Here is a 12,864-nt window from a genome sequence, read left to right as displayed (position 1 = left end):
CTAAACCACCCCGAAAAGGGGGAATTCCTAATGTCCCTAAACCTAACCTACGTCCCTACTTCCTCACTCTCTCTCCTGATTTCTGAGTTTTTATTGGGGATCCTAACGGGCATCCCCGATGCTCGTTACATAACTCACTCATACTCTCGTAATTAGGGTACTTTTTTCAAATTGTCTCCTCACTACACTTGCTGCCTGACTCGCCATGAACAAAATGAAGTTGCTAGGTCAGTGCAACAAGTGGGCCAGGCACAGCCGAAAATCAGGCGCTCCCTGATTGGCCGGCGTTAGTTCCACTTCGAGGCGCGGTGCCTGCAGCGCCAATTCAAATTCAAATTCGTAACTTATTTCGCCTAACTTTTATCAATTCATTCTTTAATCATCCTAACATTACAAATTGATTTAAGGGCTTACCCGTATGCAACCTGGCAATCCGGGGCGAATAAGTGTTGCACGTACTCTCCCCGATCTTCCACCGAAAAACGTATACATAACCATAAACGTACTCGAAACTCGCGACTTACTATTTTTATAATTTTAACTCTAAACCAGAGGCACGATGCCCCTGGAACGCGATTACCTCCCTTAATCATCTCTAAAATTTTATTCGATATTCGTGAAGGGTTTCTCGTCTTTAATGCACATCCCCACATGTTCGTTACACCTTATACAGGATTTTGAACATCTCAACTAGATCTTTAGAAAAGTGTAGTATTTTTCTCATTCCGTTGACTTGGTCCATTGCTATGGGTGATTATGTGTCAAATTTCGTATCACCAATGGAAAATTTGCCGTTTCTTGGGTTTTGCTCTGAATTATTGTTCTTCGCCTCGATGATCAGATCCAATCGTATACTGATTAGGAAGCTTGGCCCTTTCTCGGTAGAACTATTGGCGCCACGAATTAATGCGAAATGTAAAAGATTTTACACGCGGTTCCCAGGTTCAGAGGCGGAATTGATCAACGCTTTCACAACTTCTTGGAAAAATGAATATTTCTATGCTTTCCCCTCGTTCGCAATGATTTTATGAACCCTGAGAAAAATCATAAATGACGCGAAAGTGGGTGTAGTCTTGGTTCCATTCTGGCCATCTCAGCCGTGGTATCCTCTTTTCAATTCGCTCTTAATTGAATCGACACTCACCTTTTCACCAACTAAATCACGGTTAAAATTCCCTTACAGAATCAAAATCCACCCAATGTCTTCCCACCTTTCCCTGGTAGCCGGGAAATTATCAGGCATACCTGAAACGAAGAATTCAAGAAGAACCAGGTGGAATATTCGAAAAGTACAGACCGTAGTTGTCACTAGATAAAGCAGAGAAAAACAGACGACGAGTCGCTGTTTCGGGTGGCTTTTATAGCGACCGGCTCTTTCCCACCAAGATAGCTTCTTCCTCTTCTCCTGTGGCTCCGCCAGTGTTAGCTGAGTCCTCGTGGTGCGCTGTAATAAGGAGTGGGTAGTGGAGGACAACAAAGAACTGCAACGGTTTTCCCTGGTACCATGTTTATTTATCCCAAAAGTAGATACAGAGCGAACATGAAAAGAGATCAAGACATATTAGTTCCGGCTTATTCCGCGGACTTGCGACCGGATCTCCTTCCTCTGCATCGTCGTCTGGCGGGTCCTGGGGCTTCGTGAGCGTTCGGGTATTCTCCGAACCGCTCAGGGGCCCCTTTGCCGAGCTGCGCCAATACAGCGGCTGTGATACTGGCCACCAGGTCGGCCGACGCTGTAGTGTCGGTGGGCGCTCGGCCGGGCAGCTGCTGTCTGGGCACATTTGTGGCGACAGATGGCATGTAGGGCCCTCGAGTAATCCACTTGTCCCGACAGTTGGAGCACGACTTTAGCGTGCGTCCTCGTCGTCCACACTCGAAACAAAATTCGAGGTGTGGCGGGAGCTTACCTCCATAATACTCCAAGTCGTTCAGGTATTTCTCACATGAACGGTAGGCATGGCTCGCAATCCGGCAGTAGAAGCAGTACAAGCAACAACTGAGAAATTTTGCTGGGTGGGGCCACACCTCCAGTGGGAAGCTGATTGACCTGGGCTGGAGTTGAGAGAGCTGGCGAGCGAGTTGAACTTGTTGGCTGATTCGCTAAGGGAGCAGGCGAGGGAGTCGAGCCCGTTGGCTGACTTCCCGAGAGAGCGGGGCTGACTGTTACGAGGGTGGGTGTGACCGTTGAGAGAGCGGTGGTGGTGGCAACCTGCGTTGCCCCTCTCGCCAAGGATTGCGACTCCACCGGTGCGGTAGGTGCTCCACCTGAGCATAACTTGGGGCTTGGTCGCTCCTGGTAGAACATGGGCGGGTGGCCACCTCGGCGAGTTTTCTCCTCCTCTCCCTCCTCCTTTGAGACTTTAACGCCTTGGCGTCCGGTCCCGGAGGGAGGAGAGGAGGCGAAATCTGGCGTGACAAATGAGGGATCACACCCACCTTGGAGATATCGGGCGGGAGATGTGGCTTCAGCTTTTTCTTGGTGTTGGTTGAGGCGTGTTCGCTGGCTCTCCCTTTAACCCGAAAAGAAGGAATTTTCTGTGGGGGTGTTGGTACTCGGACTACATTAGATCAGGAATTCTCTACTGGTGGCCCTCCCGTTTGGGTGGGGCTTGTGGTCAGGACCGGGTTCGGGAGAACCAATCTCTGCACGGCCTGCTGAACCCTAGCAGTCAGTCCGGACCACAGCCTTTCGGCTGGAGAGAGCAAGGCGTCGATCTCCGCGAAGGGACCGACGTAAAGAGCTGGTGAAGGGACAGCGAGCGATGGAGGTGCGTAACCTCGCCCACTGTCGGGTGTGATTGCCCCCCTAGGGGGCGGCTTCTGCAGTGACTCCTTCAACCCCTCGAGATCGTCGAGCGGCCCCTCATCTTCCACGTCAATCACCAACATTTCCTCGATCGGGGTGAGAGGAGTGAGTGGTGCCTCCGGGAAGAAGAGATCCCCTCCAAGATTGATGAGATCCCTTTCCTCCGCGAGTTGGTGCTTCTGGACTCGAAGGTCTGGTTCCTCCTGAAAAGAGAGGGGGAGTCAAGCAGGTTAGGAGAGCGTGCAGAAGCATGAGAGAGCTAAAATATGCGTAAAACCAAGCCTAGTTTCGTGCAAAAATGGTTCAGTGAAAACAGCCATAGAAATAAACAAGAGTAGCCGCAAACGGGCCATCTGAGTCCCATCGCCATTTGGCGGGGCTCCATTAGGCTCGTCCGCAAACTACTGAGCTGTGAGCAAGGTACGAAAGATTAGGCAAGAGAGCTGTTCGATTGGGTAATTAAAACCATAAAATGTTAATTATGGAGGTAATTAACCGTTTAATTTGATAGCGAGCAACGAAATCCACAGCCACAAGTATAAAATGTACTTACCGTGGTACAAATAACTTCAGGGGTTTCCATTTTGGTGTAGAGAACTACGAAACACTAAACGCACGTCTTGTCAGCGTAGAGAGGGAGCGTGCACGTGGCTGCCTTGGAGCGGATACTACGTCACCACTACGGTAGTCAAATCCGTAGGGTAGTATCGCAATCGCGGGGGATCGGTGGCGCCATCTATGGACGGGGCCTTGAACCGTTACCGGCCGAGTGCGAGGGCCACGTACTGCGGCTGTATCCCGGTAGATAGCGTTAGGAGTGGTCAGGGGGAATGATTTTTCCCAAAACCTACCCCGTTACCGACAACTCACGAAAAATGAGCAGAAGCCCGTGAAGTTAGCGGGAAAAGAGAGAAAGCAAAAAAACCGAACCGAATCCAAAAATATAACTGAACATCGCGTGGGCCCCACTTCGGGCGCCATTGGTAACACTTTTCTTCTACCTCGTCCCGGAGGTCGAGGATAGTTATTACCTTCACCCGTTTCCATGCTCGCATCCTAAATATCCAACCAAGTTAATGTGGACGCCAGCTAACTTTTTAAGGGCCAGAAGCTAACGAAAACTGTAAGAACCGGAACGAGGGCGAGGAAGGGGGGGGGGGGGGCCCTGCCTCACCCGAGGTCCGTAAACCTTCCAAATCCCGAGAAGTATCCTAAATCCGAAAAAAAGAGCACGAAGGGACAGGACGAGGGGGGTTGGAACTCGTCCTCGCGAGAACACAAAATCCTAAATTCGTAAATCCAAAACCGCGAACCACACCAGCCGGGGTGTGACCGTAAAACTACCCGCGAGAGGCTAAAGCCGATGACGAAGCGAACGGAACTGGGAAGGCGTGGGGGCGCTCAGGATGCTAGGTCGCGGAGAGAGGGCCGGGGTCCACAGATACGCGAGTGCAATAACCGAACCATGAAATAAAGAGAGGAACGAGACTAGGCTCGGGACACCGAGAGCATACTTGCGGGAATCCGAGGCGCGGAGGGCGACCTATGGAACTACCTCGCCGAGAGCGCGACAGAAGATAGCGGAGTGCCGGTAGGCCGAGAGCCTGGAGATTAACTCACCCCATTTGCACACGATCGAGAGCGTGACGGGCCCACTAGGGTAACCCCAAATGGAGAGAGCTTACCCAGGGAGAGGATGGCTCTCACCCAGAGACCGCCACCGGGGGAGGATATGGCGCTCACCTAGAGGACACCAACCTAGGAGAGTATTGCTCTCACTCAGAGAGTGTTACCATGGAGAGGATAACCCTCGCCTAGGGAACGAAGAAGACCAATGCAGGGCATTGGGAGCCTCCCAAGGGCCCGGAAGGCAGCCGCCAGTGGTCCGCACTGGGAGCCAGCCGAAGTGGCTCTCCCGAGTGAGTGCCCCCCCCACTCTCGACTACGGCTGGGTGAACTGCCGTGTGCCAGAACGTTCTGCCCTCGCCGCAGGGAGGATATCCCTGGCATTAGCCTCTCCAGGAGCGCGCCGAATTCGAACGTCGCCACTGACCCCTTCGAACACCCCCTTCGAAGGATCAGCCGCTCGAATGCCCACCCCATCTAACATGGAGCGCTCATTTGCCAGTATGAGTCCTATGCTATATGCCAGCAAGTCTCGTAGGGGAGCTGGGAATGTTTCCACGTGTCCTCCCTGTGCTGTTGCGTGTCCTTAGGCCTCCCAACATCCTAAGCACTCGGGCCCCAGTCCCCACGCCCCTCGACGATTTGAGTAATTCCCGGGAGAGAGTCGAAATGGCAGAATTTTAGAGAACTTAACCCAAAATTTAGTTTAATGTGCGGGATTTCCAAAAATCCCGTTACAACATTTACACTATTCTTTCTTACATTTTCCTCATGTCTATTCCAGGTTTTTATCTTGGACATTTTACTATCCTGTACTTATTTCAAATCTATTAAACGGAGAACTTAAGGCTATCTTTCTCTTTATGTGCTAATTCCTCATTTAATAACCATTGTGTACTACAGTACTCAGTCCCACGCAATAGGCCCCACTAAGTGAAATTTATAACATGTTTTCTCTTCCGGACTCTACATGTCGTGACTAGTTATGGTGAACTCACCAGAAGGGTTCACCCTTTACTCGATATTTCGACCTACCCAGTGATCTAGTGTCCGTAACACAGTATCGTCCTTATTAATATATTGCTCGGCTGTACATATTCTATAGCTGATGAGTCCAAAGCGGATTTTTCGGGAATAGAAGTACAGGAGATTTTGAAAGACCATCTCAACTTTGACACGTTCATTGTTTCGTCCTTCCTCTTTTCAAAATCACGGTCGCCCACTCTAAAATTAAGTAACTAATTAAACAAGGTTATTATCGAAAAATTAATATTTCTCCCTCGTTCTTAGAAATGATCAAAAAAGTAATAGATAAATGAACGTAACAATTTTTGATACTCAATATCTCGCAAACTATAACGCCTGCAAAAAACATTTGTAGCTTTGCTACGATATCACTCTGCTCTACGGAAAACATCTCAACAATAAATTCATTAACGAACGTAAATTCCGATATATTTTCTAAAATGTAATTTTTGTAGAACAGCACATTTTTTAATCTCTTGCATTTCACACCTGAATACATCAGAGCAGCAAAATTAAAAATATTTTCTCATTATAAACTTTCCCAAGATTTCAATTCTAGAACAGTATTTGTTCCGAGAACAGACGAAACTTCTCGAGAAAAGCTGTGGGTTTGAATGATATCTGTTCTACATAAGGTTCTATAATCTAACTGCAAAAGTAAAGGTTTTTGAATAATTATACTTCGTGGCTCGCCCTTCGAGATTACGAAGTGTAGTAACGTCTAGTTATGCCTTGCAAGTCACAATTTTAAAGCAGAAATAAAATTAAAATTTTTGAACCTGGCACTTCGCGCTAAGTGGCATCTCGCCATGGTCTCTTTGCTCATTCGTTTTCATTATGCCAAGCAAGTCGCCTGTACAATCGATTTTTTTTTCAATATTTTTTATTATTAAATTCATTCGAACAGTGCCCAATCATGGGAAAAAGTAAGAGGAGATCGCGTACCGAAGATAAGGAGAACGAAAACACGAAGAAGAGATTCAAGGGGCTTGAAAACTTCTTCTACGAACATGTGTTAAAAACACAACCTCCAAATTCACAACAGCGGAACGCAGAAATTATGGAGGCAACAGACGTTGAACAAAGTCCATCGTTTCATGGTAAGAAGTGGTTATTCTCCAGGACAATCGCTCAATAATGGCCTGAGAAATAGATTCTCGGCCGAGGTTTTATGAGAGACGACACATGTGTCGAAATTTTTATCCATCACGTTCGAGCTAATCCGAGAGATTATACAAGTCCTATATTAACAGAAGTGCCTTCTACAGATGACGATAGTCCAATGTCCCTACCGTCCTCAATCAACAACGACTCTCAGGTGAACGAAATCGTGGAGGTAATCCAAGCTCTACCAATGCAAGAAGCTCAGGTGGATAACCCTGAAGAGACATCAGCTTATCTACAAACTGACAAATCAGTAGAAGAAGGTACCATGGCACCAAAATTAACGAGGAAAACATCAGATCAGGCCATGGGGCAGCCTAACCTGGAGTTGGACGAAACACTGCTGTAGATCTTGGGGGAGGAACCACCACCAAGTGAAAATAAACTGGTTGTTAACTCGAGTACAGCGAAACGCTGGCGATCATGGCTTAAGAGTTCATTGAATAAGGAGACGAAAGAAGAACTCTTCAAGAAATATCCCAGAGCGGGAGATTTCTCTCTGGAGACCCCATCATTGAATGAGGAGCTCGCATTGAATGAAAGTTGTCTGAAAAAAGACAAAAATTTCACCATCACGTAGAACATGGTTGGTACGGCATTATCAGCCCTTGTCCCGGCGATTACGTCCTCAATTAAACTGAAAAAAGCTGATTCAGAGAAAGCCGCCGAGATTCTATTAGATGTATGGAATTCAGCGAGGCTCATGACAGAGATCCATCGGTCGCAAACGGTTGCCGGCCGAGCGTGTATCCTCCCGACCCTAACAAAGAATTTTGCTGACGCTCTCAACAAACGTGAAGCTGACGATTTCCTACTTGAAGTGAAATTGGGGGATAAGATTAACCAACTCCAATCTAATGACAAACTCGGGAAGGAAATGAGGAGTAAAATGCCTAAAAGACCCCAATCGATCCCGGGAAGCTGGAAGAACTCGTCGACACCCCACAAGCCGACGAATCAGACGAGCTACAAAGTCAAACCACAAGCGAAGTCAGCCGCTCCAAGGACATCATCAAAGACATCAGCCTTCCCGAAATCGTCCCACTTCCACAACAAAGGTCCCCGCCCCAGCCGTCGTTTTTAACTCCAGATCAAACTAATGTTAACAACCAGGTACTGAAACTTGCAGCCGACAGTTCATTTCAGAAAAACTGGAAACGAATAATAGCTGATAAGTTGATCCATCAATATGTTGGGGGGTACACCATCGCGTTCGAGGAAATACCTCGCCAGGACTCAGTCCCCGTTCAGTCATGGTCGTCAACAGAATTGATTGATATTTCCACGGAAATTGAGAAGTTGCAGAGCGTGGATGCTATTGAGCTTTGTCACCCATGCCCTTATCAGTTTATTTCCACTTACTTTCTTATCCCCACGCCGGGAGGGGGAAGCAGATTCATCCTGAATCTCAAGAAGTTAAATTCATTCATTAAAACAGAGCATTTTAAATTAGAAGACTTGAGATCCGCTTTGAAACTGTTAAGGATATTATGGCGGGGTCGGCATGTAGGAGGTGAGGCGGAGGGGAATCTATTGTTCTCCTGCAGAGAACCAATCACTGAACAAAAAAAACCTCATTTTTCAATCAATTAATTTTATCATATTTGAGGAGTTCTATGACAAAATTAATTATTTCATATCTTTATTATTTATTCTTGATATGTAAAACCCATCTAATAATTTTTTCAAACCTTTTTTGTGATTGAATAAAAATGATTTAATGATGTGGAAAAAGTGGCAACTTCGGAACTAGCGATAATTTTGATGAGCAGAGTTGACACCGAACCGATATATTCAGCTGAGCTTAGTTTGTTAGTTTGTTAGTTTTTTAGTTTGTTCTCTTGTAAAATGGTAATTTATCTTCCGTTACAATACTAAAATCATAGTGTTTGACGATTGTCTTCATTATAAGTGACCTTCCTCCATTGCGTGATATCGCGAGTGGTGCTCCAAACAGTTCTGTTCTTCCAGGGTTTAACCTCAACAAATATTTTATGACAAAGCCATGTATACCTGGAGAGGCAAACGCTTAACATTGAAGCAATACAATGCAAGGCTAATCCATCAAAATAACGGGTTTAAGCGAAAAAAAAAATCATCCAGGTGGTGAACAGCTAACAACCACTGATACTGGTGAGCTACAGGAGTCAAGAAAAATTGCATGTGTGAGTGACTCACCAAGGAGTATCAAAATAATGCAGCCAAATGACACTGAGAAAGAATCTTTCGCTGCGACTCTCGAATGTAGACCTGGAGCAGGCCGTCGTATTGTCGAATTGGAGTTTTTAGGTCGGCAAATGTGGTGCACGTACTCTAAAGATGCATTGTCTTTTCAGTTCATTGAGGGTGAAATGCGCCATGGATTGTGTTCTGCCTTGACAATCAGATAAGACAAATGCTTATTGCAAAATGAAATATCGACGAGCAAAAGTCACAGTGGTAGGAACAAACGCGCAACACGGTACGATGTAAATACGAAAAGTGCTCTAGGTATGAGAAATTTCTATTGTACATATAAAATATAGGAAGAGCTTTTTTAATTCGTGCTTTATGTATTTTTTTTAACTTTTTTCAGGGGCTCGCCACGCTCGATTAGGCTGGACTCATGTGGATAAATTTCTTTCCTGCATGAATATACCCTGTTATAACTTTAAAATCTACAAGAGACATGAAACCGAAGTTGGAGTAGCAGGTGAAGCAGTTGCAAAGGAAAGTTGCGAAAACGCAACAGAGTTGGAGAGACAGATCACCGTGGAACGGATGGATGTTCTTCAGAAATCCTTGTAAACGTTTTTCCTAATTTAAATACCAATAACTAAGTGTACGAATGAGTTAACTTTATGCAGCACGCAGGCTGGGTTTCGATGAAGATCATAAGGATGATATTATTGAAAAACCCCCGACCTGGCGATTTTGACTTTGCTCATGCTTTATCACTCTAGTTGTTTTGCTGTACACAACCCACGCTTAAAAAAAAAACCGATGGAGATCCAAAAATCTCTATCCTAAATATATGAACGATTCATGATTAATATCTTTTGGGTGATATCTAGAATAGAAAAACTAATTTATAATCTGCTAATGATAATAACTGACGCACTCGATATATTATATTATTTTCATTAATAATTGGTTCTCTATGTAAAAGAACAGTCATTTATTTTATTTATTAAGCGGCGACAGTAGCCACGCGGGCGGTGTGTGACTCCGGCGATCACCCAAGCTAAGCAACGCTCAATTGGGTTAGTACTTGGATGGGTGCCCGCTTAGTCACACCCATCGGCGTGGAGACTGCCGCCGTCAGGCACGGGTGCGGAGAGCTGGTGTGTTCACCGAGTCAGTGTGACTGATGAACACAGCAGAATCCCCGCAGTACCGGCCGGCTGCGCTACTGAGGTTTTACATGGTTTCCCTCAGTACACACGCCAAATGGGCGCAGTACAGAAAAGTCGGCCCATGCTACCGCAAAAATAAGGAGAGGATAGTAGGAGAGGCTAAAGGCTAAGACGAAGGGGCGCCTATCAAACCATGGTAACAATGGTAATAGGAAGAAGGAAAATGTAAAAATAAAAAAAAATAAATATTTTATTTATTTATCCAGGATATCTTTAGAGAAATTTTTAATTAATAATTCAATTACATGAATAAATCTACTAGATTTTATTATTCTCCATATTTTATATGGATATTCAATGTATTTTTCCCAGGTTTTAATTTCTGGAATGATTTCACTTTGATGAAAATGCCTTAATAATATATTTTTGAATACATTCCAATATTACTTTTATTCAAGTATGCAATTGTGTACTGTTAAGGGTATTGTTTTTCTATCCTTTGTATCAGCAAAACGCAAATTCATTTTTTTTAATGCAATTAGTATTTTTTTTATTGACGTTCAACATTTTCTATCTCATTCTACCGACCAGAAGATTACAGTTACGGCTTTATAATAAAGAAACGATCTGTGGATTCAACGAATGATCTCGATGAAGGGAAATCAGACTCTTCAAGGAAACCTGTTACTTTTGATGATGTCATTCGATTGATGGTTTCATACGACATGGGCTAGAGTACAAGAGGATCTGATCGTAGTTATGACAGTTTGAATGGTTTTGGTGCAATTATCGGTAATTTCTCTGGAATGGTCCTAGATTATTCTACGTGTAATCGGAGGTGCAGTAAGTGTCAGCGTACTAATAATTGTTCTGAACATGACTGTCGTTTGAATTTTTTTGGCTTAGCCAAAACAATTGAGCCTTATATAGAGAGAAAGCTGGTAGTAGAGAGTGAAATATTGAAATCAAAGAAGGCTGAGGTTGGGATTTTGGTAGGTGATGATGAAAGTTCTACTGTCATAAATAAAAAATAACTATACACATTGGAAAAGAGTTGTAAAGAGTTGACAAAGGATAGAATTCATTATCTCCACCGGTGTTTTACATTCGCTGTTGCCCAAAATAGAGGCAATAGCTCTGCTATGGCAGTAGAAGCATCCCACAGCATGCATTCAACGATCAGAGCATTTGCGGTTCATGGTGTGGATATCATGAAGAACAAGAAAACTACGACCATTCTTCTGTTCCTGGAGGCTTCACTGATAAAAAAATATATGAAGAATTAACAAAAATCTTTGATAAATTAGCAGCCAATGCTGAGAAGCTTTCTATGGGAGCGTCTAGCAACCGGAACAAAAGTCTCAATGCTACTATAGCCAGTAAATGCCGAAAGCAGCGTTGCTACAGTCAAACTGCATCAGCGGACTATAGAGTGAGTTTCTCAGTTAGACAGAAAAATCTCGGAGTGACATACACCCAGGAAATTACTCAGAAAACTCAGGTTGCACCTGGTAAACATCTCTCCCGTCATATTGCTCGAAGTGACAGAGCTTCTTTGAGAATTAGATCAATTATCAATACTCACGCCTTCAAAAAACGTCGGGCACAGAATAAAAAAATCCGTGGAGCGATACGTCATCGCAGAAAAACTACTGAGGGACTCGCATACAAGAGTAATTGTGGTTTACTTATGCAATCTGCTGTACCTGCATCAATCGAAGAAGAACCTAAGGATAATATTGACAATGATGATCACTGAATCATTTTATTCGACCTTGAGACATCAGGACATCAACGAGACTGCGATGTTTTGAAAATTCCTGCAAAATGTGGTCAACACGAATTTAGTATTTACGTTAAACCTAAGCAACAAATTGCGCCATGTGCAACTGCAGTGCATGGTTTACTCAATTGTAATGGAAGTCTCATGTTGCATGATAAAGTAGTAGAATTCTTACCAATACAAGATGCCCTGAAGATGTTTTTAAATTGGATTGAAGATCTTGGTAAAAAATGTTATTTTGCTGCCCATAATTTAAGATTTGATGGTCCAAGACTGGAACATATAGTACAATAAAAAAGTACAATCTCGGAGGGAAATTTTCTACATTGATAGAGAGTTTCCTCGATACCCTGCCAATTTTAAAGCAAATTAGTGGAAGTACAGGGAACGGTCAATGCTCCCTCGGCACACTAGCTGAATCATTGAATGTCGCTGTTGTGGGGGCGCATAATGCAATTTATGACTGTAAAATTCTATCAAAAGTGCTTAGAGGCTTCAATATTACAAAAGCTGATTTGATTATGTCTGCCACATTGTACGAGGACGAAGTTATGCACTGGAGCAACCAGAATAAAAACACGGAAAATTTGACGACCTTGAGGCCTCTGGAAAAATTTGTAAGTCCAGCAATTCGTAAAAAATTAGCTTCAGCTGGAATTACCATCCGAGATCTCAAGAGAATGTACGCTCACAATCGAATTGAAGAAGACTGTAAGGAATTCCGCAGGAATCCCTTATGTTTGTGAGTATGCGGGAGAACCGAGGGAGGCACCGCGGAAAATCGAAATTTATATTGGGAAATTAGGGTTGAAAGGATCGCGAATTGGGGTGGGTACGTTTTGGGTTTTGGTTGGAAGGCCCTGCGGGGATTGCCACGGTCGCACGCGACATAATTTTAAAAATACGTTTTAGGTTCCGTTTTCGCCCGTGATTAATTTTTTTTGGGTCTCGGTAAACCCTTACCGCGAGGAAAACCGAAAAAGACAGAGTGCCGGGAAAATCAGTCCTGCTTTACCGTTCGGGCGATCCGTCACTGCGCCATCTAGGCGCCTGGAGCGAAGCTCACACTCGGGGTTTCGCGTCGACCACCTGTTGCGCGTAGTCGAAGTTCTTGCACCGGTAAC

General features: G+C 44.6%; 1 protein-coding gene across 1 annotated transcript in view; it reads left to right on the top strand.

The window, feature by feature from the left end:
- The first annotated feature begins 12,261 nt into the window (after positions 1-12,261).
- The window catches only part of kl-2 (dynein heavy chain 2, axonemal kl-2), a 254,839-nt gene continuing 254,236 nt past the window's right edge, over positions 12,262-12,864 (top strand). The window contains exon 1 of the mRNA XM_011310984.1: positions 12,262-12,357. Coding sequence (XP_011309286.1) covers positions 12,262-12,357 — 96 coding nt within the window. The remainder of the gene's footprint in view (positions 12,358-12,864) is intronic.

The sequence above is a fragment of the Fopius arisanus genome, unplaced genomic scaffold (assembly GCF_000806365.1).
Source record: "Fopius arisanus strain USDA-PBARC FA_bdor unplaced genomic scaffold, ASM80636v1 scaffold00080, whole genome shotgun sequence".
NCBI classification, from domain to species: domain Eukaryota; kingdom Metazoa; phylum Arthropoda; class Insecta; order Hymenoptera; family Braconidae; genus Fopius; species Fopius arisanus.
This window is presented reverse-complemented; position numbering and strand designations above follow the sequence as displayed.